This window comes from Podarcis bocagei (assembly GCF_964188305.1).
Source record: "Podarcis bocagei genome assembly, chromosome: 15".
Taxonomy (NCBI): domain Eukaryota; kingdom Metazoa; phylum Chordata; class Lepidosauria; order Squamata; family Lacertidae; genus Podarcis; species Podarcis bocagei.
The window spans coordinates 7,263,304-7,291,299 of NC_138141.1; the positions used below are offsets into that span (position 1 = coordinate 7,263,304).

A 27,996-nucleotide genomic window follows, 5' to 3' on the forward strand; every position below is an offset into this window, starting at 1 on the left:
CAGGCCGCGACGTGTCCTCGCCTTGCCGCTTCCCCGGCCGGCTGAGCTGTCGGACAACAGCGGCGGCGAAGGAGGAGGCTGGCTGAGGCGAGGCGGGGCCGCCTGGGGCGCGCGAGGCAGGCCGGCTCTCCTCGCAGCCCGCCTCCCACGGGGCCGGGCCTGGCCGGCCTGGCCCGCCTTCCGCCGCGAGCCTTGAGGGGCCTCGCACCTCGCCAGCGCCCGGCGGGGGAGGCTCTTCGGAGAAGGAGCGCGGGGAGAAAGCAAGGCCCCGCCTCCGCCCTCGGGTGTCTGTGAGAGGCCGCGGAGGAGCCCCGCGCTCAGAGCCTCCCTTCGCCCGCCGCGCTACCTCACAGGGTTGCTAGGAGGAGGAGGAGAACGCAAGAGGAGGCCCAAGGCCGCTCTCGCCGTGGCCAGACGGACCGTTTTAAGACCCCGCCTTTGTTATCCCAAGGAGCTCAAGGTGGCGCAGTGACCCTCACAGACAACCCTGAAAGGTAGGCTGGCCTGAGGTAGCCCGTCCAGGTGGGGATTTGAACCCAGGTCCTGACTGCGCCACAGTGGTCCTGTGGCGCATATGGGGAAGCCTGTCAGGAGGACCTGCGCCCGGAATAACACTCCCAACTTGTGATTCCCAGTCCCTAACATGGAGAGACACACTCAGGTAGCCACCAAGAGCCTTAAGAATAAAAGGGCAAGAGGGACAGTAAACTGTGCATTTTCCCTGTTACTGGTTTTTAGTGGAAAAGGATATCGTGTTCTTTTCTTAATACTAGAACTGAGAGTCATTTAGGACTGGCAGAAGGAAGCAATTCTTCATACAGCACATTGTTAAAAGGATGGAATTGGCTCCCACAGCATTTAGTGACAACCACCAACTTAGATGGATTATACAATTTTATGGACAATAAAGCTGTCGATGACTGCATAGTCATGGCTGTATGTTACCTCTTGTATTGGTGCTTCTGAATATTTGTTGTTGGCGTTCACAAGTGGGAGAGTGCTGTTATGGTCCCATCCTGCTTCTGGAGCTTTGCATAGACACCTGGGAAGCTGCTGTGTTCTGCAATTGCTGTTCTTCATTCAATAAGCTTTACTCCCTGGAAGTGCATAAAGGACTTCAGTCTTATGTTTATATCCTTCCCTCCAAGGAGCTCAGGGCAACATATTTTTATGGGGGTACCATCCAGTTAATCATTCTCCACTGGGCAGTTCACAAATTAAAAGCAATCAAATACAAATACAAGCTATTGACAGCTGAAACAATGCAGAGGGCTGCATCAGCACAAAATTAGCATACAACCATATGGAACTGGGGAAGTTCCATAACCAACAAGTCCTGTTACCCAAAGACAACCTATACTTCTGCTTCCAGAAATTCCGGTCCTACTTTTTTGCCCTTTGGACAATTCATTGTTAAAATGCTGATTGTAAGAGCTGCTAGACTTGGGTGCAGGATTTGACTCACTTAAGTCTTTGTGAGGGTGTGCATCTTGTCTCTGGCATGGGCCAGGGAGGGGGACATTTGGCCCTCCAAATGTTGATGAGACTGCTGGGGCTGATCAGAACTGGAGCCCCAACAGCTGGAGGACTGACTGCAGATTCCCCACTTCTGCACTGTTATACATAAAATGCATGTGTATGCACAGCCTGTTATTGTACATAGAGACTGAGCAGCCCTAATACTAAACAAACATTATGTGACTGACACTTAGACTTGTGTATTCCACTTCCCTTTCAGTGCTTCAAGGAAGAGAGCTGGAACATCTCTATTTTCAACTAACCACATTTTGTCCTTTCATCCGAACCAGGACAAAATGATTAATGTACACTGGTTTGTTGTAACAAAATGTGATTTCTGGTCCTACTTGTTTCAGCTAAATCTTAGTTAAAACTAACCACAGTTGGACCCAGTTAGACAAAATAAACTGCACTCAGTTGAAAACATTAGTAGATACCTTTACTGCTTCCTCGAAGTCACTCTGGAGGAGGGAGATAAGAACAGGCTTGTTCATGGTTTAATATTGTGTCCAAACCAGTTTATTACAGCTTCAGAGGTCACTTATATGTTGGTTATTGGCTTCCCAAAAACTGGCCATTGTGGGAACAGAATAGCCTTTGGGCTGAACCAGCAGGTCTGTTTTTCTTTGCTTGACCAAAAGAACATTTCACTTGCTGAGCTTTTAAATCCATGGAAGACAGGAACCATTTGAGGGCATTCAAATGGACAAGGAACGTGTGTGTCCTCTGGCATATCACCATCAAGTTTACAGCCCTCTATGACTTTCAGGGCAAAGGTCTGTGACAGAATGTCTCCTTTACTCATAGAGGGGCCCTGATTGCATTTTGGACCTTTGCCCTTATACTTGTGCAGAGCTGTAAATAGGATGGATGATGGTCATGCTTTGGAAAGGGTGGGGCTTAGCTGTATGCCCCGATTCTCCCTTGCTTGTTTGTATGATTGTTTGCACATAAGTAGGGATGGAAGGATCTGTCAGTTTCACATTTTTCCCATCTTAAATTCGGTTTCCACATTTCTGCAGCAATTTGCTAAAGAAAGAAAGAAATCCTCATAAAACTGGTATCATTTTAGTGCAAAATTCTCCTAAACATATCCATTTTAATGCAGTTTCCTCTAATAAAGGCATTTTTATAAACATTGGTTGGTTGGTGACGTACATTACAAAATTTGAATAGGTGTGAATTTCAGAGGATGGCTCTGTTTTGGTTCTGCTGTGCAGATTTGGTAGAGTCATATTTCAATATGATCTGAATCAAATTTCTCCTTACCCTAACACTAACCCATGTTACAGATAACCCATGTTACACTAACCCATGTGTAATCTGAATGCTACAGTAAGGCGTTTTTTCCAAGTAAACCAATACAGCAGGCAGAGAACCACTTTCTGTAACATGGCATTCAAGGGAGAAGCCTAGGCAATAATTTTAGTGTAGAAAGTGAGATGTTGCAATCACATCCCCATTTTTGTGGAATGTTGGGGTGGTGTGCAGCTGTTGCTTTCATGTACTGCCATAGGCTTTCATTGGCCCGGTGTGGAAAACCAAAACTCCATCCCAAATCGGAGATGCAGATTTGGAGACGGGTTAAAACCCTGTGGTAGAGCATCTATTTTGGATGCATAAAGTCCCAGGTTCGATGCTCAGCATTTCCAGATTGGTTTGGGAATGTCACCTGCCTGAAACATTGGAGAGCTGCTGTAGACAATACTGACCTAGATGGACCAATAGGTCTGACTTGGTATATGGCATCTTCTGGGTTCTATCCAATGTTTGTTCTACTCAGAGTAAACCTGTTGAAATTTGTGGACTTAAATTAGTTATGTCCATTAGTTCAATGGGTCTACTTTGTGTAGAACTAACATTGGGTACAAGCCTATTTCCCTAAATTTTAGGACAGCTTGGGAGTCAGAGGCAAAGTCTGGTTCTTGCCATCAGGACTTATTCTTAGCTAAAGAGTTACGACAGGATTAAGGTACCAACACCCACAATCTGTTGACAAGAACAGATAGGCTAAAACAGGCTTGGTCCAACATCAGCATAATCCCTAATATCACCACCACCCTTCTCTTAGGAAATTCCCTCAAAGTTTCAAAAAAATAACTGCATTAAGTTAGTTACCTCATTGTTGACCCTTCATACACTTTAAACTGCTGACAAATACAGCTTGCACCACACATTGTTATTTCTGATCCGTGGAGCCCATTTTAGAAAGAAATGCTTTGCAATTTGATGCTAATCTTCCTTTTCCAACCACAAGACAATTCACAACCCTTCTAAAAATAGATCATTTTACCGTCTCAGCCCAAAGTCCTACCAATGACAACTGTGTTGGAGCTTATCTGCAAAGACAGAGAAGAGTTAATGGCTAACCAGACTATTACGTATTGCCTATACAGAATTTTTTCATGAGCTCCTGATATTTTGGGGATAGAACCCAACTCCAGCTAATCCGCATCCTTGGCATATAAAGGGGGCTCTGAAATTCAGAAAGGTGGATATTATCGGGGACCCCATGCACACACATCCTCCATTAGAAGATTATTTGAAATCATCAGAAATAGTCAACAAAAAGGACACATTAGTTTTACTTAAGGTGTGATACATTAAAATATTGATATATGATTGTATCCAACACTGGTCATACTTGGAGTAGACCCAATTGAAATTAATACACAGTGGTACCTCGGATTAAGTACTTAATTCGTTCCAGAGGTCTGTTCTTAACCTAAAGCACTACTTTAGCTAATGGGGTCTCCTGCTGCCGCCGCGCCGCCAGAGCATGATTTCTGTTCTCATCCTGAAGCAAAGTTCTTAACACGAGGTACTTCTGGGTTAGCAGAGTCTGTAACCTGAAGCGTATGTAACCTGAAGCGTATGTAATCCGAGGTACCACTGTACATGGCTAACTTAGGTAGAGAGTAGCAGTTGTATACCTTTCTTCTACCTTTGCATGTACAAGATGTTTTTAATGTAGTTGGGTGGAATTAAGCCCAATCATAACCGCTCACTGCCTGCCTCTACCATCGCAAGTCTTAGTAGCAGAGCTCTGAACATTTCCCTCCCTAGTGACTGAACCTGAGTAGAATAACTTGACAGGAAATGTTCTGTCCCTTCCTTGGACAGAGGTAGCTAGTCTTTTGGGGCCTGAAAAGCTGCATTTGTTCTTGGCTAACCCGCCATTGGCCTCTTGTCAGTGAAAGGTGAGACCAAGACTAAAGAGAGTGTGGAAACTCTCAAGCACAAGTCACACGCACACATGCACACATCCAGGGGGCAGATGTTGAAAACTCTCAGCTCAGCTCATTACCCTATGGGGATTAACTAGTCTAGGTGACTGAAGCAAAGAGGAGAACTGTTGAGGTGTTTCCCAATTTAAAGCACCCTAATGGGGATAGTTACTTTCCCGGTCTGGAGAGTTCTACAGGTCGTCAAGGGCAAAGCAGCAAGTTAAAAATACGTAGCTAGGCAGACTTCCCTTTGAGTCTCTGGCTGGAGTCTTGTACGTAAAACATAATTGTACTTAAATTGTGTTTCAAAGGTGGCATAAGTAGTGCCAGAGTTGCATTGAAATTCAGCGATACTGCCTTCTGACTAGGCTGGGTGGGGAACTTTTAGTCCTCCAACTGTTGGACTATACTCCCATCATTCCTGGCCTCTGGCAACACTGCTTGGGGCTGATGTAAGCTGGAGTCCAACATCTGGAGGACCAAGAATTCCTCATCCCTCTGTAGGCTGTGGTATTCTGTCTCTCTGAAATAAAAATTACGATTTTAAGTTGCTGGTCTACTTTTTATTATTGTAAAACCCCACCTCAATTTAGGAAAGCAGAATTGAAATTCAAATACTTTATTGTCACTTTTACAACTTGTATACAGTGAGATTACACGAGCACCCCCCACTCAGCTCTCTTAGTCTTAATTCCCCTCGTTTACTGACGCACACCCACCAAACCCAAAAGTCAGTTGCCCTGTTGTTATCTTTTCATTCAGCAGCCTAACATCCCACGGATAGAATCTGTTCTTTACCCTGTTGGTGAGACTAATCATGTTTCTATATTTTCTGCTCAAAGGCAGGAGATCAAGAAAGTGCCGGCCAGGGTGTGAATCATTCCTGAGAATTTTCCTCACTCTCCTGAGGCAATGTTCTTCCGTGATGTCATCCAGTGCATTCATGGGATAGCCCATAATATCTTGTGCTGTATTCACCACCCTCAGTAGGCACTTCCTATCAGTTGATATCAATCCAGCGTACAACACCACGATGCAATATGAAAGGACACTTTTTATTGTGGACCGGTAGAAGGAGTTCATCAGATGTTGATTGACATCATTCTTTCACAATACTCTGAGAAGATGGAGAATACTAAGGATCTGCCCTCTCGGTTAAAATACTGGAACTATTACTCAGCAAAAAACATATTTGCCCAACTTGTGATTCTTAGTGTCCAAGACCAAAGTGGCAGATATACTCAAAAAGATGCCCATTTTTTTCTTCCATTGTATTTTTTATTCCGATGCATCCTATCTAAAGTTGCATCTGCCACTCAGTCTTGTGAATCGCTTGATCAACATGGGATGCTAGATTTTGTCCTTCACCACAGGTTGATTTCTAAAATGTTTGTGCAGTGGCTGGTGACTTGGGAGTATACATACACTTCACGTCCAGCTAAGTGAATAACAGGGGTTTTAAGAAGTAGGAGCTACAGGGAAAAAGGAAGCATATTTGTACCTCACATCTTCTAGATCAGTCAAAGGCTTCTTAAAGAGCAACATTTACAAGCAGTGGTTGCATTATTTTGCAACATGGAGGCAGGAGATAAACAGCCTTCAAATCTGGCCATGGCAATGACAGATGCCTTAGTTACATCACATCTGGATTACCGCAGTTCGCTCTACATATAGCCTTTGAAGTATTCTCAGAAATAACTTGTCCAGAATGTGAGATATATAATTTGGCATTGAATATCTGGCTTTTTTATTGTATCATAATTTGGAATGTTTTAATGTGGTTTTTATTGGATTGTTAAAATGGAAAACTTAAAATTATAAAACAATGTGGCAGCCAAGCTGTTAACAGGAGCTGCAAATAGGGAGCATGTAATTCCCTTGTCCAGCAGCTGCACTGGCTTCCCATGTTTCTGGACATTAGTGAAAAGTGCTGGTAAGAAGCTTTAAAGGTCTGAACCATTTAGGACTGGGATATTCAAAGGGCCACCTCACATATGAGCCTACTTACCTTTTGAGATTATCTTCAGATGCCCTCTTGTGTATCCCAACCAGGGACAGAGGAGAAATGAGATTCAGTTTGTAGTTAAAGGCAACTGCGTTCCCAGCATTCCCAGAAACAGGCTTAGTTGTGAACAAGGCAGGGACTTTTTTCTGTAGCTGCACCTAGACTTTGGAACTCCCAATGCCCATCTCATCTCTTCTCTCATGGTCTGCTATATCCTTTATTATAATCTCACCAAGTGTGTTGATGAAAGCTGTATTCCAAGACATCTAGAGGGCACCAAGTGGGGGAAGGCCATTGTAAGCTGTTTTACACTGCTGATTTATGGTTTTCCCTTGTTAGCCACCTTGAGTTATTGAGAGGAAAGGCAGGAAATAAATCCATTTTCTTTCCACACACACCCAAAGGCAAGATGGGTCTTTACTTGACAGAAATTCAATGAGTGGCAAACTCATTGTACCAATACATACTGGCATGGAATTGATGTAAAGGATGTCATAAAACCCTTGTGTACAAGGAACTGAAGACCAGCCAACAATGCACAATTTTCATGCCCTTTTCACTGTACTGCCACTTAGGGTTACTGCAACAGGGCTGTTGCATAAAAGGTACCAGTTAGTGCTAAGATGTTTCACTGCCATCCATTCATTCACAAAGGCTCATGGCTTTCAAAACAAATCAGTCTCAGACCAGTTTTTGGCAACCCTGCTGCTCTTTCATTTGTTAGAATCAAGTCCGTGAATTGCATGACCCTGCACAATCTTTCCGCTCAACAGTCTCAGCAGAGTTCTAAATGGACTGCCATGAAGTGTTGGGTGAAGAAATGATCATTTGACCCATTAGCTAGTGCAAGATATTTAAGACATTGTTTTACACAACACATACTCATAAACCACATCACACAACAGTAAGTCCACAAAGGAATATTGTATTCCATGCTTCATTGACTATGCAAAAGGCTTTGACTGTGTCAACCACAGCAAACTATGGCAAGTTCTTAAAGAAATGGGAGTGCCTGATCACCTCATCTGTCTCCTGAGAAATCTCTATGTGGGACAAGAAGCTAGTTAGAACTGGATATGGAACAACTGATTGGTTCAAAATTGAGAAAGGAGTACGGCAAGGCTGTATATTGTCTCCCTGGTTATTTAACTTATATGCAGAATTCATCATGCGAAAGGCTGGACTGGATGAATCCCAAGCCGGAATTAAGATCGCCGGAAGAAATATCAACAACCTCAGATATGCAGATGACACAACCTTGATGGCAGAAAGTGAGGAGGAATTAAAGAACCCTTTAATGAGGGTGAAAGAGGAGCGCGCAAAATATGGTCTGAAGCTCAACATCAAAAAAATGAAGATCATGGCCACTGGGCCCATCACCTCCTGGCAAATAGAAGGGGAAAAAATGGAGGCAGTGAGAGATTTTACTTTCTTGGGCTCCATGATCACTGCAGATGGTGACAGCAGTCACGAAATTAAAAGACGCCTGCTCCTTGGGAGAAAGGCGATGGCAAACCTAGACAGCATCTTAAAAAGCAGAGACATCACCTTGCCAACAAAGGTCCGTATAGTTAAAGCCATTGTTTTCCCAGTAGTGATGTATGGAAGTGAGAGCTGGACCATCAAGAAGGCTGATCACCGAAGAATTGATGCTTTTGAATTATGGTGCTGGAGGAGACTCTTGAGAGTCCCATGGACTGCAAGAAGATCAAACGTATCCATTCTGAAGGAAATCAGCCCTGAGTGCTCACTGGAAGGACAGATCGTGAAATGTATGTTCATTTTAATTGTTTTACTAAACCTGTTAAGAAATTCCAATCTTATTTGTTCTAATAGCTACTTTAATTTCTTCTTTGATGTTTTCCAAAAACTTTGATGGCACACAACAGAGAATTCAATTAACTAACAGGTGAGGCTGACAGATTATATTGGCCCAAGGTCATTAAGTAAGTTTCATGGCATAAGCTTCAGGGAACTGAAACCATGTTTTGCCGTTTCAAGCCAAGACTTATTTCCTAGTACACCAAAGTGACTCTTAATGGGATCTGCCACCTTCAGAAGGCTTGCATTCAGCACTAAATTTAAATTTGGCACCAGCTGTAAGCCCTGCTTGCAGAGAAACAATTCCTTTGCAACCATGACTTTTCTTGTCCCAGAGCTGACATGAGATGTGGGCCTGGTAAGGAAAACAACCTTGCAGGCAAATTAGGAGCCCAGCTGGCCTAATCCGGCCCATAGGTCCGAGGTTCTCCCATGCCTGCTCTAACCCATCATCTAGAAGCAGTAAGAACAAGCACAGCTCATTTTAGTGCCATCATTATACATCAACATCTTTGCTTATCACTAACACCACTTATTGTACTTCCTCGTAGTAAAACCTTCAAGTTGCTAACATATTTATGTACACAGTAGGGCTTGATGCCCCTGCTTGCCAACCCCCCTTTCCCCCACACACCTGACCAACCCTGTCAACTATCCTCTCACAGCTCACCCAACCTCTTTTAAATGATGAGTGGCACTTCAGAGAGCAGTTTGGCAACCTGCTCTCTGAAGCACCTCCTACTCTCCTCTAAACAGCTTGTCTCGATCTCTTGCCACCCACACTGCTTACCTGATGGTTTTTCATGATGCTGGTGTTACCAAGGCCACATACAAATTTGTGTCCCCTCAAACACTACTTGTAGAAGAAAGGTGGTGCAACCTTTTGAAATAAAACCCAATGAATCTAAACATAATATTCTGACACTTCATAAACTCACTGCCAGGACAGCCAATGGTGCAACTGGGCATTATGGAGGACTACACAAATTCATAGACGCGCAGTTCAGTAGCCAAGTATTAAATACCAGGCCATACTTTCTCTTAAGAAAGACGTCCCAAGTATCATGCCACAGGAAACAACTTTAGTGTATCCAGGGTGTAATCCCATTGTGCCATTATAAATGCCCCTCTCATTTATACAGACAGGCATTCGCTCATAAAATTGGCCACTCAAAACAGAACACTGCACAATCCATTTAATACCCAATTCATCATTTTTAATGATCTGATACACCAATACTGTTCTTACTTGAAGATGCCTTGCAATAAGTGTATGTTTTAAAACTAAGTGGTTTATTTCTTGTGTTTGGAGCAACAACCACTTTGTGAGGAGTTAAAAGATTCACAGCAGTAGCCCTCCCTGCCAACTATAGATAGAGTTGATCATACTCAATCAGTTACAAGATTAAAAGTGGAATACAAAAAACTGCAACATATGAAGTGACATCACAATTAAGTACAATTGTCCTGAAATGCCTCCGGCCCACAGTTCCTACAATCAGTCTTTTATTTGCAATGATCAAAGCATTTCCTTCTGCCTACCTTATGAAAAAGCAGTGTGGATTATATCTGCATGATAAAGGAGAAAATATAGCATAAAACATCTATTGGTTTTGGCTGCCATACTGTATGGTTGCACTTTAACAGAAAGTACCCGAAAAGTTACCAAACACTACACAATTTATATGGCAAGGAGTGAGGAAGGCGGAAATAATACACAAGAGCAGCAGCTAGGGAGACGAAGTCTTGGTTTTACTGGCGCTGGGTTGTGACTGAAAAGTCTTTGTACCTTACAAATTTTGGCATGTTACTTGAGCAGCTGAAGTCCTTGGTGTTCCAAGAGATCTCTTCAGAGATGCACGCTCTGGTACCAAAATGTCTTTTACTCGAGTGTTTTCCTTCTGCGGCTGGAAAAATGTGGCAATATCCATCGAGGCTGCTATAGCTGAAGTCTTCAGTCACCAGGGTCAGCACTTCATCCCTTCTCCTGCATTCATTGGTAGGATCACCAAAACTTTGGGTTTGAAATCATCATTTAGTCACAACCAACTAACCAGTGGTGTTACTTTAAAATTAAAATGCAAGTCCCCACTTATTGCTTTGGGTGGTAAAGAGGGCTGAGAATCGGACAAAGCTAGATATCTCTGGGCATTCAAAGACTGGAGGCCTGAGGATTATTACCTACATTAAAGCCCCTTTCTTTCCAGTTCTTCCAGTATGGCCTGGATTCTGTGAACGGCCTCTTTCCTTGCCTGCCGTACATTGTCCTGACCACCCGTCTCCACAGAGTCCAGCTCCAACAACTTCTTGGTCAGCATTTCCTCCAGCAGCCAGTAGTCTTTGTCTGTCTTTTTCCCTACAAATTCGTCCACCTCCTCCTCCAACTGCTCAACGCCCTCCATAACTTGCATAACCTTTTGTATGCCTGATGGCACATCTGGTATCTCTGATGGAGTCTGAATACTGGTTTTAGATCCTGGTCCATGGTCAGCAGTCACAGATGGTTTCCTATGTACATTATCATACAGCTGGGGCTGCGCACTATACTGCACTTTGGGGTTGGAAGCAGATGGCTTAGTATCAAACTGCGCCGGCTTGTAGTCATTCATGGTCCCAGAAGGCAGGTTATTGGCTTCAGAAAAGTAGCCCTGCTGGTCACTTCCTTGCTCCAATTGGCTATAAGAGTCCTAAAGAAGAAAACAAGAGCCTTCAGCATGGTGTCCAACTCTAACAATCCCATTACCCCACATCCTGAAGCAAAGGTGCTGTGCACACAGATCCTTGGGCTGCCAATACTGCCAGGCTGCCTCTGTGCTTATCAGTAAGGTCTGCATGCTCAGGATGTCAGTGCAAAAAGGTCCAAGCACTGAAAGACACTAGGGACAGGACTTGCACTTTGAGCCTGTCAGATTGACATCACAATGTGGAATGACATAATAACTTGAATCCCAGGTGACCTGCATAGGCCCTGCAACCCATAAACAGTTCCAAAAGGGGGGGGAGAGAATACTAGATACTTGGCAGACTAGGCTCTTGAGGTTTTTTCTCTCTCAACTGAATAGCAAGAAACAGCTCAGCAGCAGGGAAGTGGGACCTTCAAGAAATGACCAAGAGGCTGCATCCAGCTCATGCACTGAAGGTTGCCCACTCCTGTAATTAATGAAGGGTGGCTTCACTAGCCAAGGGGGAAATTGCTCCTATCCTACTGAAAATGCAAACTAGATCTGTCTATGCTATAATGTCTACAGAAGCATAAGAGGGCCTATGTCCTAGCTGAGAAAATCCCTTGGCTGATAAAAGGAACAAGGGTACAAGTTGGCCACGGGATAATGATGTAGACTGTTCTTGTGTACCTTACAATAACAAGCAAAGGGGGAAAGCACAGCCCTTCCAAGAAGGTCCAGGTAACAATTCACAGCTCTTGGAAACGGACAAAAGGTCACATCTGTCTGCCTATAAGCAAGTACACAGGGAGGGTTAAGGGCTGGAAAGCTTGCCTGTGGGTTCCAAGCTTAGGAGACACTTGAGGAGAAAGTTATATTCCCGTTTCAGATGGCTTAAGGTGGAGCTGGACTAAGCTAGCACCTACCACTTTAGGCTTTGCTAGAGGTGAAAGGTGATCTACAGAAAAGAACATAAGCTTAATATAGCAGCACCAAATTATTCCTTCACTACTTGCATTAAGCAAAGGATGCCAGAACTTCAAGATTTGTTCATGTATGAAGGCCTGAAAGGTATGAGATGTAGGTACCTTCTTCCAGAGTGATTCCCTTCATATCTGTTCCATCAGCCCTACTCTGTATTCCTCAACCATGTGAAGCCTAATGGGTGGCAACAAGGAGTAGGATCTTTGTGGTGGCGGCATCCACCCTGTGGAACACTCTTGGTTGAATTTCATAAAATCTGAAACTTTATGGTTTTATGGGTTTGGTCAAAGCATGTTGTTTCATGAAGAACTTTAGCTGGGAAAACTTCTCATTACAGTGGTACCTCTGGTTACATACTTAATTCGTTCCGGAGGTCTGGAACTGGGCTACAACATAATCAGATCAGCAGATTTAAAAAAAGCCTATGAATTGACCAAAACAGTGTCAATTAACTGGGCACCATTTCTCTCCCCACTTCCCAAATACAGATGCCTTAAAAACTGCAGGTGGCAGGCATCATCCTAAGAAATATTCTCTCTTCCCTCACACTTAGGCAGAATTGCTCTTCTAAATATGATGCTTGCTACAATACATTTTTATCTAAAAACAAAGAATCCTGTTTTCTACAGCAATACTTTTACCCATATACAAATTTATTCAAAAGATAACCCATTAAATAAGCTAATACTGAGGATAAACTTATTTGTTTCTTTAGTTAGGAAGCAGATTTTATATAATAGCCATTGATACAAAAAGCTTCCCAACAATGAACAGAGGACAAGCATTGGGGAGAGACTGCCTCCCCTCAAAAATTACCTTTGCATTGTTATTTGGAGCATGTGGAGCAGATACTCCACTAGGAGGCCATGGAGGGGAGGATTCTGCAACATATTGATTCCCATGTCCTGTTGATGAAGGAGACCAACCATACGGAGGATGCATTCCATACTGGAGAGGAGGTCTCCAGTTTGTATCCTGAAGTCTTGGCGGAGGAGGTGGCGGGGGCCTCTGTTGTGGAATGCTGTGATTGCAGTCGCCATACGGATAGGGTGGGACTGGAAAGTTTGGTGTCTGCAGGCCGAAGGAAAAATGAGATATGGTTTCTTCATGTAGCCTATGAGAACACATTGATTAATTAAATGTTGAGACCCACCAAATAAGACTAAGCTGGCAGTTAACTGCAGAAGCAGGGATCCACAATTCGGCTTGTCAAGGCAAGAGTTCACACGTTTTGGTGAGGGTGGCGAGAAAAAATCAAGCCTTGTGTCTCCAACTTAGAGCTGATGAATAAAGGCAAGGAATGTCCTTGTAGCTGGCCTGAGCTTCTGAGGGTACAGTGGTACCTCGCAAGACGAACGCCTCGCAAGACGGAAAACCCGCTAGACGAAAGGGTTTTCCGTTTTGGAGGCGCTTCGCAAGACGAATTTCCCTATGGGCTTGCTTCGCAAGACGACAGCCCATAGGGAAATATCCGGGACAGCGGGGAAGCGCAGCGCGTCTTCCCCACTGTCCTCGGACCTCCTCCGAAGCCGGGCGGTGGGGCAGGAACGCCTCCTCCCGCCGCCGCCGGGCTTCGGAACGATGCTCCGAAGCCGGGCGGCAGGGAGGGAACACCCGCCCCCGCCGCCCGGCTTCGGAACGATGCTCCGAAACCGGGCGGCAGGGAGGGAACACCCGCCCCCGCCGCCCGGCTTCAGAACGGTGCTCCGAAGCCGGGCGGCGGGGCGGGAACACCTTCTGAAGGCGGGCAGGGGGCGAAAGTCTTTGTTCCCCCCTGCCTGCCTTCCCGGGAGAGCGGAGAAACACAGCGCGTTTCTCTGCTGTCCCGGAGGGCTTTTGAAGGCAGGCGGGGGGGAGCAAAGACTTTCGCCCCCCGCCCGCCTTCAGAAGAGGTCCAGGACCTCTTCTGAAGGCTGGTGGGGGGCAAAAGTCTTTGTCCCCCCTGCCTGCCTTCCCAGGGGCTTTTAAATCGCCCCGGACAGCGGAGAAGTCCTCCACTGTCCCGGGGCGATTTTAAAATGCCGCCCGCCAGCATTTTAAGATCGCCCGGACAGCGGAGAAGTCCTCCGCTGTCCCGGGGTTTTTTAAAATGCTGGGGGTGGGAAGAAAAGCCCTTGCCTCCCCCCCCCTAGGAACGCATTAATTGATTTTCAATGCATTCCTATGGGAAACTGTGCATCGCAAGACGAAAAACTCGCAAGACGAAGAGACTTGCGGAACGAATTAATTTCGTCTTGCGAGGCACCACTGTACAATAAAACAATGGGAGGGAAACCCTACTTCTCTAACCAGTTCCAAACTGAAGACAGGCTAGGGAATATTGTTTGGGCACTGGGTGTAGACAGTGCTGTTTGTGCCTATATGACACCTAGCCAAGCCCCTGCTCCCCTCCACCACTATATCAGCAAGAATATGTTGCTTTTCACAATACAGTGATACCTTGGTTCTTGAACGTCTCCGTTGACGAACATTTCGGAACCTGAGCGCCGAAAACCCAGAAGTAAATGCTTCGGTTTTTGAACGCGCCTCAGAAGTTAAACGGCTTCCACTGCATATTTTTCAATTTCTCAATTGAATATGCAGACAGCCCTTTGTGCTTCAGTTTTCAAATGTTTCGGAACTCAAACGGTCTTCCAGAACGGATTACGTTCGAGAACCGATGTATCACTGTATTTACTAAACTGTAGTATTGTCCTGACATGACTAAACGACTAAACAACAACAATAGTATTGTCCTGTGCAGGGAATTTGCAAAAAGAGTTTAGTTTTAAAAGTATCTGATCATGCTGGATACTGAGAGTACAAAATAAGCTGTAACTTAAGACATGAATGCCAGGAAGGAAGTCCCATCACCTCAATCACCACATGAACTCCGAGTAAGGTTGCAAAGGATTGGAATGGAGATAGTTACCAGGAAAAACAGTAACTTATAGGTTTTGGAGCTTTAAGAGATGATTGGATAAGCATCTGGCATAAAAGATTAAGGTCTATGAATGTTGAATACAATGATAATTTAATAGTACAGTGGTACCCCGCAAGACGAATGCCTCGCAAGACGGAAAACCCGCAAGACGAAAGGGTTTTCTGTTTTGGAGGCGCTTCGCAAGACGAATTTCCCTATGGGCTTGCATCGCAAGACGAAAGCCCATAGGGAAATGCTGGCGGTTGGGAGCAAAGACTTTCGCCCACAGCATTCTGAAGGCCGGCGGGGGGCAAAAGTCTTTGCTCCCCCCCCCCCGCCTGCCTTCCCCCCCCGCCTGCCCCGGGCGATCTTAAAATGCTGGCGGGCGGGAGCGAAGCGTTCGCTGCCGACCCCCAGCATTTTAAAATCTCCCCGGGACAGCAGAGAAGTCGGGAGCATTTTAAAATCTCCCCGTGTCCCGGGGAGATTTTAAAATGCTGGGGGGCTGCCGACCCCCAGCATTTTAAAATCTCCCCGGGACAGCAGAGACTTCTCTGTCCCGGGGAGATTTTAAAATGCTGGGGGTCGGCAGCGAACGCTTCGCTGCCGACCCCCAGCATTTTAAAACGCTGTTCCGAAGCGGGGGGGGGGGCGGGAACAGCTGCCCCAGCCGCCCCACTTCGGAACGCTGTTCCGAAGCGGGGAGGGGGGGCGGGAACAGCTGCCCCAGCCGCCCCACTTCGGAACGCTGTTCCGAAGCGGGGAGGGGGGGCGGGAACAGCTGCCCCAGCCGCCCCACTTCGGAACGCTGTTCCGAAGCGGGGAGGGGGGGCGGGAACAGCTGCCCCAGCCGCCCCACTTCGGAACGCTGTTCCGAAGCGGGGAGGGGGGGCGGGAACAGCTGCCCCAGCCGCCCCACTTCGGAACGCTGTTCCGAAGCAGGGAGGGGGGGGCGGGAACATCTGCCCCAGCCGCCCCACTTCGGAACGCTGTTCCGAAGCGGGGAGGGGGGGCGGGAACATCTGCCCCAGCCGCCCCCCTTCGGAACGCTGTTCCGAAGCGGGGAGGGGGGGCGGGAACAGCTGCCCCAGCCGCCCCACTTCGGAACGCTGTTCCGAAGCGGGGCTGGGGGCGGGAACACCTTCTGAAGGCGGGCAGGGGGCGAAAGTCTTTGTCCCCCCTGCCTGCCTTCCCAGGGGCTTTTAAATCGCCCCGGACAGCGGAGAAGTCCTCCGCTGTCCGGGGCGATTTTAAAATGCCGCCCGCCAGCATTTTAAGATCGCCTGGACAGCGGAGAAGTCCTCCGCTGTCCCGGGGTTTTTTAAAATGCTGGGGGTGGGAAGAAAAGCCCTTGTCCCCCCCCCCCAGCCTTCAGAAGAGGTCCGGGGACAGACTGTCCCCGGACCTGGTCTGAAGGCGGTTTCCCTAGGAACGCATTAATTGATTTTCAATGCATTCCTATGGGAAACCGTGCATCGCAAGACGAAAAACTCGCAAGACGAAGAGACTTGCGGAACGAATTAATTTCGTCTTGCGAGGCACCACTGTATGTCAATGGTAGAAGGATGCAGCCAATCAGTTATATGAGATTATGTCACCAGCCCACACTAGATCCTTACCTGTGGAGGAGAATATCCTGGCATTTGCCTCCTCACCATGGAACCTTCAGCTGGGCAGTCTGGTGGTGGGTAGTTCCAGTTAGAAGCTGGTGATGGTGATCTATATACATTGGGAGACTCTGTGGAATATGGTGCATGAGGATGCCCTGAGGAATAGTAGGCATTTGATTGTGGGATATTGGAATATGGTGGTCCAGTCCCAGAAGTAGAGTATGGAGTGCCATAAACACCATTTGTGTAGGAAGGATCAATTCTCTAGAAGATAAGAGGGTAAATTATTTAAAACCAACCTTGATTGCACAGCAAATCAAGTATTATGTCTCAGGAACTCCTGGACAAGAGCTAGTTATGCTATCAATTCCTGGGCCAAAGATGGTTCCTTTATTTTTTATCAAATAAAGCTCAGTAGGTGTCATTTCTGCAGTGAATGTAGAAGCCACATCCACTGAGCTTTTTCTTGACCATGCAGGCCTTCAGTTACAGGTAGCATAGAATGCTGTGTGGGCCCTGCTATGCACAATCCTGTTTCAATGCAGAATTTGTTGCATCCCTCGTCATCAAGAATTCCCTATGGAACCAGGCAAGGCAGCAATACTATTCCAACAGCGGCTAGTACAGACTCTGCTTACCTAAGCAACACGAAAATTGGCTGTCAGATTTCTGCCAAGTGCCGAGGGATCCTGAGAAGTCTGCATTCCTGGTCATTTAGACCACACATATTCATAGGGTTTGTTATCTGAGCTTAATGAATCCACAGCTCTCTTATTCATATTGTAAACCCAAAAGGATGGAACCTCATCTCCTGGTACTCTGCCTTGCAGAGTTGCAGTACTCAATAAATGTGAAATGGTCGCTCTGCCGAAGAGATAGTAAACCACCAAGTGCCCTCTAGTGGGAATATATTAGAAGTTTTAGTGCCTCTGAGAAGAGATTTGCCATCTTTCCATCAGTGATTTCTGGAAATGTTTGAACAACACTTACTTGCAAGAGATTGCGCACTGTTGCAGATTTTCTCTGCAATCACCCAATTTCTAGCTTGCATAACCATTTTGGAAACAATTTCCCACCTATTTTGGTTGGTTGCTTTCAACTCACACGTTCTCCAGCTCTGAATCAAGTTCTGCTTTTTAAAATGTATTAAAAATGCACCCTGCTTGTCCTCCAAAGAACTTAATGTGGCAGGTGGGGCAGCATGGTTTTATTCTTATTAACAAGCTGATGTGGTTGGCTAGGTTGAGAATTGGTATAAAGTAGTGACTAAGACCCTGGTTTAAATTCTTGCCTATGCCCAAACTTCACCTTAAACCCTTCCCATCTTAAATATGACACAATGCTCATCTTGCACCAGGCATCCTATTGGGGAGACCCAGTTTTCTGAGTGCATGTTCTGGAAGTTGGGCAATAGGGGCAGTACAGGATTCCTTCTGGTGTACCGACCTCCCCGCTGCACCAAGGATTCCCTGCCCGAGCTGCTTCAGGTCGTGGCGGATGTTCTCCTGGAGACACCTAGCTTGGTCGTCCTAGGGGATTTTAACATCCATGCCAACACGACCTTACAAGGGGCCGCTTGGGACTTTGTGGAAAGCATGGCCTCCATGGGGCTGTCCCTGAATAAGTCTGGCCCAACCCATAGCCTTGGACCTGGTGTTTACCTCTATGGATGTTGGTCATCTGACACTAAGTAAAAGTGAAACGAAAGAAGTGCCATGGTCAGATCACTTCCTGGTGCAACTGGACTTCTCTGCGACCCTTCCCCTCTGCAGGGAGGTGGGACCGATTCGGATGGTCCGCCCCCGCCACTTAATGGATCCAAATGGTTTCCAGAGAGTGGTAGGGGATGCTTTATCCCATGTTGATGGCCTTTCAGCTGATTCCCTGGAGGCCCGCTGGAATGTGGAGTTAACCAGGGCTATTGACTGTTTGGCTCCGAAGCGCCCTCTCCGATTGCATGGAGCCCGGACAGCCCCGTGGTTTTCCACGGATCTGAGGGCAATGAAACAATCGTTGAGACGGCTAGAGCGCCAGTGGCGGATAACTCATTCTGAATCTGACCGGACACAGGTTAGAGCTCAACGTCGAGCCTACCAAGTGGCAGTAGCGACGGCGAAGAATTTCTTCACTGCCTCTATTGCATCTGCAGAAAACAGCAGCAGGAGACTTTTTCAGGTGGTTCACAATTTAGCGGAACCACCTGCAACATCGGGGCCCAGTACGGGCCACATGTTCTCCTGCAATGATTTTGCAAAGTTTTTTGCAGATAAAATCGCTCAGATTCGGGAAGAAGTAGACTCCACCGTGGGAGCAGGACTGGGGCGGGAGAGTGCTAGAGTTCTGTCTAGTCAAGTTGAGTGGGATCAATTCCAATCTGTTACCTCCGAGGATGTGGACAGGCTGCTTGGACGAGTGAAACCAACCACCTATCTCCTGGATCCTTGCCCATCCTGGCTTATAAAAGCTAGCCGGGAAGGATTGGGCGATGGGCTTCGTGGGGTGGTGAATGCTTCCCTCCGTGAGGGAGCCTTCCCAGACCCGCTGAAAGAGGCGGTTATTAAACCGCTTCTTAAAAAACCATCTTTAGATGCGGCCACGATGGCCAACTATCGCCCAGTCTCAAATCTTCCATTCCTGGGCAAGGTGATTGAGCGAGCGGTTGCCGAACAACTCCAGGCACGCCTGGAAGAAGCAGACCATTTGGATCCCTTCCAGTCGGGATTCAGGCCTCATCATGGGACTGAAACTGCCTTGGTCGCACTGGTTGATGATCTCCGGCGGGCTAGGGACAAAGGTGAGAGCTGTTTCCTAGTTCTGCTGATCTCTCAGCGGTGTTTGATACCATCGACCATAGCATCCTTCTGGACCATCTTGAGGGGCTGGGAGCTGGGGGCACTGTTATACAGTGGTTCCGCTCCTTCCTCCTGGGCCGTGTTCAGAAAGTGGTGGGGGGGGATGAGTGTTCAGACCCCTGGGCTCTCACTTGTGGGGTGCCTCAGGGTTCCGTCCTCTCCCCCATGCTTTTCAACATTTATATGCAGCCGCTGGGAGAGATCATCAGGAGGTTTGGGCTGGGTGTTCATCAGTATGCAGATGATACCCAGCTCTACCTCTCTTTTAAATCAGAACCAGTGAAGGCGGTGAAGGTCCTGCGTGAGTGTATGGAGGCAGTTGGAGGATGGATGGCGGCTAACAGATTGAGGTTGAATCCTGACAAGACAGAAGTACTGTTTTTGGGGGACAGGAGGCGGGCAGGTGTGGAGGATTCCCTGGTCCTGAATGGGGTAACTGTGCCCCTGAAGGACCAGGTGCGCAGCCTGGGAGTCATTTTGGACTCACAGCTGTCCATGGAGGCACAGGTCAAATCTGTGTCCAGGGCAGCTGTTTACCAGCTCCATCTGGTACGTAGGCTGAGACCCTATCTGCCTGCGGACTGTCTCGCCAGAGTGGTGCATGCTCTGGTTATCTCCCGCTTGGACTACTGCAATGCATTCTACGTGGGGCTACCTTTGAAGGTGACTTGGAAACTACAATTAATCCAGAATGCGGCAGCTAGACTGGTGACTGGGGGCGGCCGCCGAGACCATATAACACCGGTCTTGAAAGACCTACATTGGCTCCCAGTACGTTTCCAAGCACAATTCAAAGTGTTGGTGCTGACCTTTAAAGCCCTAAACGGCCTCGGTCCAGTATACCTGAAGGAGCGTCTCCACCCCCATCATTCTGCCCGGACGCTGAGGTCCAGCGCCGAGGGCCTTCTGGCAGTTCCCTCATTGCGAGAAGCAAAGCTACAGGGAACCAGGCAGAGGGCCTTCTTGGTAGTGGCGCCCGCCCTGTGGAACGCCCTTCCAGCAGATGTCAAAGCGATAAACAACTACCTGACATTCAGAAGACATCTTAAGGCAGCGCTGTTCAGGGAAGTTTTTAACGTGTGATATTTTACTGTGCTTTTGGTTTCTGTGGAAGCCGCCCAGAGTGGCTGGGGAGGCCCAGCCAGATGGGCGGGGTATAAATAATAAATTTATTATTATTATTATTATTATTATTATTATTATTATTATTATTATTATTAATTATTAATTATTATTATTATGTTATAGCCTCAGATCTGTACTAAAATCAGGCCCACTTGTTTAATCCAAATGGAAAATAAATGTTTGAGGAAACATTTATAACATGATTTAGTGCACAAGTTACAAATACAGCTTACATAAATATGTGTATGTATACAATATTTATATAGCATATTTTTAAAAGTAAACAAAACACTATGAACACCCAACAGTGCAACAGAAATATGTAACAGGAGTGTACTTTGCCTAAATCCATTAGTTCAACTTCAGATCTGAGCATGGTCTGAACTCAGATCTCCAGATCAAAGCCACTATGCCACAATTGCCCTTAAGTAGCATTTCTCTATTATTGTAGCCCAGCAATAATTAGCAAACTTCAGTGCACATTTACAAACTGAACTCTAGCAAGTTCTTTAGTAATCAGATAACAACCTTCATCTGGGAGGTGGCAACAAATGAAATATTTATAATTAGGGATGCACTTTGAAAGGACTATTAGAGGAGAATGGCATATTACTGGTACATGGCGCTATAAGCTTGGGCCTTCAGGTTAATTTATCCTATCAGAATGTATGTAGAAGATGATAGCAGCAAAGTCTTGATTTCAAAGACAAAGCTTAATGGTATTAATCACTGCTAAGGCATGCTCACTTTTTTACAATCCTTATTTCCCCAAGAATCGGTTATTAATGCTCCTTTCAAAGTCTATACTAGTATTATTCTAAAGAAGTAAAACTAAGATATAGTTGCTTCCGAGGATATCACCAGTCTCCAGCAAGGCTGCCTTTAGTAGCAAAGGGAACAAGATGTTTTTGAACCAATTGAAGGGTTTATTAGAACCACACGGGTACTTTGGATAAGGAAGAACTTTTTCTGTACAGAGCAAACAGCCTTGTATCAGTATTATTCTGAACAGACTACACTGTTGTATGACAGATCTTTTAGTGGGAAATCTGAGACAGGTCATCTAATGAGCTTTACAGGCTGCTGTGTAAGGCAAGGGAACTTGTGTAAAGGTCCTCCTTCATCACTGCAACATGATGGGTCATGGCTTTTCACACCCGGATGCTGCAGCTACACAGGATGGTACAACTGTAGTTTACAAGGTCTTCCACAAGTAGTAAGCCTTATTATGATCACCACTTGTCAGTATGAAAATAACTAACATTATTTTAACATTGGAGTGCCATTCACTCTCTATTCAGTAACTGAATATTTCCAAGAGACACCACTTCTCAGAAAAATTGTCCTATGACTATACCTGGCCTTGAAGCTCTGGTCCAACAGAATATGGGCTTGGGTAGGGACTTCTGGAAGATGAATTCCAGTAATGCGAACCATATCCATGATAAGGGGGGTGCTCCTAAAGAAAGAAACAAGATATTCACTTCCTGAAAATCATCAACATGTCTTGAAAATGTATCAAAATATTAGAATCTTCTAGTTCCTTGAATTATTGTATGTAGCCTAAAAGGACTCTGAATGTAGAAACTGTTAATGAGGGTTTCAACAGACCTATGCATAGTCAAAAATTATTTTCTGCCAATCCATGGCAACAGAGCTAAATTCAGCAGACTTCTGGTAATAGGAGGTTTTGCTTCCTTCTTTCTCTTGCAAATACAGTCGTACCTTGGCTCCCAAACACCTTGGGAGCTGAATGTTCCGGCTCCCAAATGATCAAAAACCAGAAGTGAACATTCTTTTGGAAGCTGAACATCAGCCAATCAGAAGCCGTGCTTTGGAAGTCAAACATTTCGAAAGTCACACTGACTTCTAGAACAGATTCTGTTCAACTTCCGAGGTACAACTGTAAAGCCCAGTTCTTCCAATAAGCAGCTGGGCCAGCCTCTTAGATAGTCTTATCAGCCAAGCCCCAGTGGAGGGGCAGGTGGAACCTGACTAAAAATTTGTGGTGAATGGTGCAGTTTAAAGAGTAACAAACTTTATTTCAGGCACCGGTTAGTATGCAGGGAATGATGCTATTCTAACTTCAAATTCAGGGTCAAACTAGATGTGAATGCAAATAGCAGCTGCCAGGCTGCTATAATTTTTCTGCTCTGCTGTGGTTGTGACAGAAATCATTCTTCTTACACTGCTGTTTGCATTTATGGTATATAGATATAAAAATAGTAGACAGAATCGTATCATTGTCCAAATAAACAACTTCTGGTTCACATTAAGAAACTTTGTTTTTAATATTCCCAGGGACAAGGATGAAAAAAAGTCTACACAAATGAAGAAATTCAAGTTTTTAAAGAAAAAAGAAAACCAAGCAGCTTCAGTGCACAGAATGCTAACTGACAGTTGCAGGAATGGTATGACTTGAACCAGAACAGACTGTTCATATGACAATGTTTTGTTGCAGGAACCCCAATGCTTCTATAAAATTTTAAAATAAGGGCCTGATTCTCATTTCCAGTAATTCTGTATTCACTCACCAGAACATTGGAATGCAGGAGCATATTCACATCTCAGTGAGCAATTACAGAAAAGCTTACTTGTACACCTCTTGATACATTTTGTTTTTAAGTGAAAGCTAAAAAATCATTAAAAATTCCAATATATTATTATGGCTATGGCATTAAGTTGGGTCAAGCAAGCTTAGCTACCCCCTCAAAGGTGTCCAAGTACAAAAATCCCAAAATATTAACACAATTTTGTATAATCCTTAAATTTATTTTTTCCATGGCAGTTTACAAGACTTCACAAGATACACAAAAGCAGCAAACAGCAGTAAAACAGTGAACAATAATATACAGTATTAATAGCAATCTCAGCAGATAAAATACCTTTGAGGTTAAAAGTCTGGGAAAATAAGATGGACTTTGCTTGGCCCCTAAAAAAGTGGAAGCTTAGTGGTAAAGAATCTGCTTTGCATGCAGGAGGTCACAGGTTCAATCCTTGGTATTGCCAGGGAGGGAGGGCTGAAAACATTTGCTGACCTAAATGCTGCAAAGCCAATGCCAGTCAGTGAAAACTACTAAGCTAGAAGGGCAAATGGCATGACTCTGTATAAGGGACTGTCCTATGTTCCTAAAAGACATCAACATTGACACTAGATGAGCCACAAGCTTGGCACTGTAACCTCCACTGTTGCCACCCCATTTCGCTTAAGATAGCAGAGGCAACTGGAGAACCTCATCTGGGGAAGATCTCTGTATATAGGTATCTTGATATGGCAGAAGATGTTCACTCAAGAATACAGTCACATGCTATGTTGGGCTTTTAAACATCAGCAATTTTGTGTTCAAAAACAGACTGTAAGCCAGTTCAGCTCTGGCAAATTGGGTTTCCAACATCCACTTCTAGTTAGTAACCTAGCAAATGTATTTTGAATGTAGTGCAGTTTCTGGATAGCTTTCAGATGCAGTCCTACATACAAAGAACGGCAGGAGTAGAACCTGGAGGTAATCAGAGCTTGGTAATTAAACAGCAACATACAAATCTGTGAGTAAAACTGCACTGTTGAATTTCATGCTGGCTTCTTTTTGCAGTACTTGAGATACCCCAAATACAATTCACTATTTTATTAGTCATAGTTCCTCCACTGGCTCCCTAAGCCAATAAAGCGAGATGAGCACAGCAACCCCAGAGTCGTCCGCGACTGGACCTAATGGGTCCCTTTACTTTTAATTCCTAAGTATAGATGACCTAACTAGGAATATGGGTTGGGGAAAATATACTCAAACCAGTAGAGAAAAACTTCATCTTTCCAGTGATTATATTCCCCATCATTGTAGAAAGTTACAGCAACCAAGGCCTGTATGCAGCAAACGTTGCTGTGACAAAGTAGCTTTAAATACAGACACAAAGCAGTCTTTCCAAAATAGCCATTGTACAAGAATCACACACAGTAATGGAAGGAATCAAGATTAGAGGTCAATCTTGCCAGAAAGCTTTGTAGCAACTGCCTGTTAACAAAATGATTTCTCAGTTTTGGGTTTTTTAACACCATATACAAAGCACTGATCATAATTAAGCCTATACAGCACCCTTGTATCATTATGATACTATAAAGATAGGCTAACAACTACAATTAAAATTTTAATAAGGGAAAACTAGCTTGGTTTGAGGTTGCTTCAGATACAATGCTAAAGGGTAGTTGAGCAGTATGAGAACAAGTCATAGCAAGCTTGAGACTAGCGCTCTGGTTACAGGTAAAATATTTGCTTCCTGGTTCGTAAATATTCTTGGTCAAATAAACTATGGTTTAATGTGAATGCATTCATCACTGCTCCATTATTCCTACTTGTTTTCTCAGTCTGGAGGTAAATTACAAACCAGAGACTGGTTTCATATTACATACAAACTACTGTCTTTGGTTTGTTCCCCTCCCAAGAAACCACTAGCAAATCCTGGCTTACTGCTCATGGGAGGAGAGGAGAGAAACAGCAAGTGCTGTTCATATGTAATGTGAAGCCAGCCTCTTGTTTGTTTCCAACCCCTCCCACTCCAGCCTAGGAAAGACAGGAATGGAGCCCACAATTCCAGCAATGTGCACAATCACATTAATATTACTTCTTTACCAAGAGCAAAATAAAGATTCTGAAGGATATCATACACTCAACTGAATATAATGAATAGCTTCAGATTCAGCCACATCTTCAAACTAAATAGGACTGGTGCCTTATGCACTTTCCTCACTGCAGGTTTGACAACAATAAAATACAAGCTAAAAACACAAGTAAGCAGTTAAAACAAAAACAGCAATACCCCTTTCCCACAAAGACATTTAAAAGGCTGTAGAATATTAATCAGCCAAGGGCCTGGTTGAAGAGGAACATTTTTGCCTAGCTCCTAAAATATATCATGAAGGCGCCATGCGAACCTCCCTGGCGAGAGCGTTCCACAAATGGGGAGCCACTACAGAAAAGTGCTGTTCTTGTGTTGCCACCCTCTGGACCTCTTGTGGAGAAGGCACATGAAGAAGGGCCTCAGATGATGAATGCAGAGTCCAGGGTGGTTTAGATGCAGAGAGGCAGTCCTTGAGGTATAGCAGTCCTGAGCCATTTAAGGTTTTATAGGTCAAAACCAGCACTTTGAATTGAGCTCAGAAGCTACCGTAATTGGCAGAGCAGTCAGGCTAGGATAGGTGTAATATGCTCAAATCATGTTGCCCTAGTGAGCAACAAGGCCGGCAAATTCTTCAGCAGCTGCAGTTTCCAAACAGTCTTTAAAGGCAGCCCTTTTAAGTAATCCAGCCTAGAGGTTACCGAAGTATAGACAGCAGAAGTTAGGAGGGCAACGGGGTCACCAGCTGAAGCTGATGGAAGGCACTCCGTGCCACCAGAGCCTTAAACAATAGCAGAGGATCCATGAGTTCTCCCAAGATGTGTACCTGCTCCTTCAGAGGGAGTGTAACCCCATTAAGAGCAGGCTAACTTCCAACCACCTAGTCTGTTGGGAGGCACCCATTAACAGTGCCTCAGTCTCATTTGGATTGAGCTTCAATTTGTTGGCTCTCATTATCAAGGCATGGTAACAGTCCAATATAACCACTGCCTCATCTGCAGATGTAAAGGAGAGGTAGGGCTGTGTGTCATCACATATTCCAAAACTCTGAATGACCCCACTCATGTAGATGTTAAATAGCACGGGGAAGAAAATTGAGCCCTGAGGAACTCTACTCCATGGGACTGAAAAGCACTCCCCAAGCAACTTTCTCTAGGAGCAACCATCCAAACAGGACCAGAGCAGACGCAAAGCAGTGCCACCTAACCACCCCGAACTCAGAGAACCACTCCTGAAGGATACCTTGGTTGATGGTATTGAAAGCTGCTGAGATGCTGAGAATTAACAAGGACATATTGCCCCTGTCTCCTGACAAAGGCCATCATACAGGACGACCAAAGCAGTTTCTGTGCCAAATTTCACACACCATAGCACAGCTCTGCCCTTACAAACTGTTAATCAGTTTTTGCAGTTCTCCCACCTGCACACAAGTGGCTCCAATGTACAGTGGTACCTCGGGTTAAGTACTTAATTCATTCTGAAGGTCCGTTCTTAACCTGAAACTGTTCTTAACCTGAAGCACCACTTAAGCTAATGGGGCCTCCTGCTGCCGCTGCACCACTAGAGCCCGATTTCTGTTCTTATCCTGAAGCAAAGTTCTCAACCTGAGGTACTATTTCTGGGTTAGCGGAGTGTGTAACCTGAAGCATATGTAACCCGAGGTACCACTGTATTAAAATGACGGCTTGCGAGGGGATGGGATGGGACACCCCACATAATTCAAAGGAGACAGAAAGCAGCATAGACCCAGTATCACTATTACAGCCATCAGGTTTGCTTCTCACCCTCCTCCTCCTCCACTTCTCTTCCAACTTCTTTTCCTTTTGTGCCATGCCATTTAGATTGTAATCCCGAGGGGCAGGAACTGTCAATAACAGTTATCTGTTCTGGACTGGAGTGCAGGGCAAATCAAATTTTTAAGTACGTGAGGAGGGGGAGGGGAGGGGGGAATCGCCTGGATTGAGAAGACAGTTATACAGTACAAGACTTACCATTTTACTAGTGTCAAGTGGATTGTTGTTATTTTTCTCTCCCCTCTTTCCCTTATGTGGACCCAGCCAGGTCGCCTGTCCCTAGTTCAGTTTGAGCGTGAAACGAGGAAAACCCAATGCATCTGCCCTGCATTAACCAGCACACATTTTCCTTTCGGCGATGGGGCGGCCCGGGCGGACCAGTCTTCCTTCCCTCTCGCCCCGCTTTGGCTCCCCCTCCCTCCCCAAGGGGGCCAAAGCAGCAGAGGAGACGTAACAGATGAGAGGCGCACGTGGCGACGCTCAAGCCTCGAGGACACCGGGGGGGGCGCCTACGTCACAGACCCTCATAAAAAGGAGGGGGGGACTCGGCCGTTACCTGAGAGCCGCCATAGCCGGACCGAACTGTTCTCTCGCTGCCGCCGCCGCCGCGATGCCGCGGGCACCTGCGGCCCTCCGCGCCCCACGGCGGTGGCGGAGGAGGCTCGGGCTCAGGCCGGGCCCGCTCCACTTCCGCCCCGTGTAACAGCCTCCTCAGCGCCGCCGCCATTAAGCGCTCTTAATTCTCTCCTAGTCCCCTTGAGAAAGCAGTGCGCCTGCGCATCTCCTTCCTGTCATAGACACGCCTCCTCCTCCCTGCCTTATCGTAAACAGGCGTTTCGCCAGCTATAGCATTCCCGGATGAGGGGAGTTCTGAAAGATTTGTGTGGG

The 27,996-nt window shown here is 45.8% G+C and overlaps 2 protein-coding genes and 1 long non-coding RNA gene across 7 annotated transcripts in view; 1 reads left to right on the forward strand and 2 right to left on the reverse strand.

The window, feature by feature from the left end:
* The window catches only part of DDHD2 (DDHD domain containing 2), a 38,448-nt gene extending 36,781 nt beyond the window's left edge, over positions 1-1,667 (reverse strand). The window contains exon 1 of the mRNA XM_081171667.1: positions 946-1,667. The gene's annotated coding sequence lies outside the window, so the exon portion shown is untranslated. The remainder of the gene's footprint in view (positions 1-945) is intronic.
* Positions 210-25,023, forward strand: LOC308574258. Of its 4 annotated transcripts, none has more exons than XR_014002394.1 (3): positions 210-661; positions 22,427-22,604; positions 23,009-25,023. It is a non-coding gene; the product is annotated as an uncharacterized lncRNA (long non-coding RNA). The 4 variants fall into 4 exon arrangements; XR_014002396.1 differs by lacking the exon at positions 23,009-25,023 and adding an exon at positions 22,692-23,001 and having other exon boundaries at positions 22,427-22,659; XR_014002395.1 differs by lacking the exon at positions 22,427-22,604.
* Positions 10,303-27,987, reverse strand: BAG4 (BAG cochaperone 4). Of its 2 annotated transcripts, none has more exons than XM_081171755.1 (5): positions 27,665-27,987; positions 22,065-22,166; positions 16,740-16,994; positions 13,035-13,289; positions 10,303-11,258 (listed from the first exon to the last, which is right to left on the reverse strand). In XM_081171755.1, the coding sequence occupies exons 1-5, from the start codon at positions 27,833-27,835 to the stop codon at positions 10,758-10,760; spliced, it is 1,284 nt and encodes a 427-aa protein (XP_081027881.1). In that variant the 5' UTR covers positions 27,836-27,987; the 3' UTR covers positions 10,303-10,757. The 2 variants fall into 2 exon arrangements, with proteins under 2 accessions (XP_081027881.1, XP_081027882.1); XM_081171756.1 differs by lacking the exon at positions 27,665-27,987 and adding an exon at positions 27,307-27,536.
* Positions 27,988-27,996: the final 9 nt, after the last annotated feature.

Excerpts from the sequence above, each read along its gene's own strand:
- BAG4 (XM_081171755.1), bottom strand. The coding sequence starts at position 27,835 with ATGGCGGCGGCGCTGAGGAGGCTGTTACACGGGGCGGAAGTGGAGCGG. Across the intron at positions 16,995-22,064 it reads GACCAGAGCTTCAAGGCCAG|AGAATTGATCCTTCCTACAC; the intron begins GTATAGTCATAG and ends CTTATCTTCTAG. Across the intron at positions 13,290-16,739 it reads CAGGATATTCTCCTCCACAG|ACACCAAACTTTCCAGTCCC; the intron begins GTAAGGATCTAG and ends TTCGGCCTGCAG.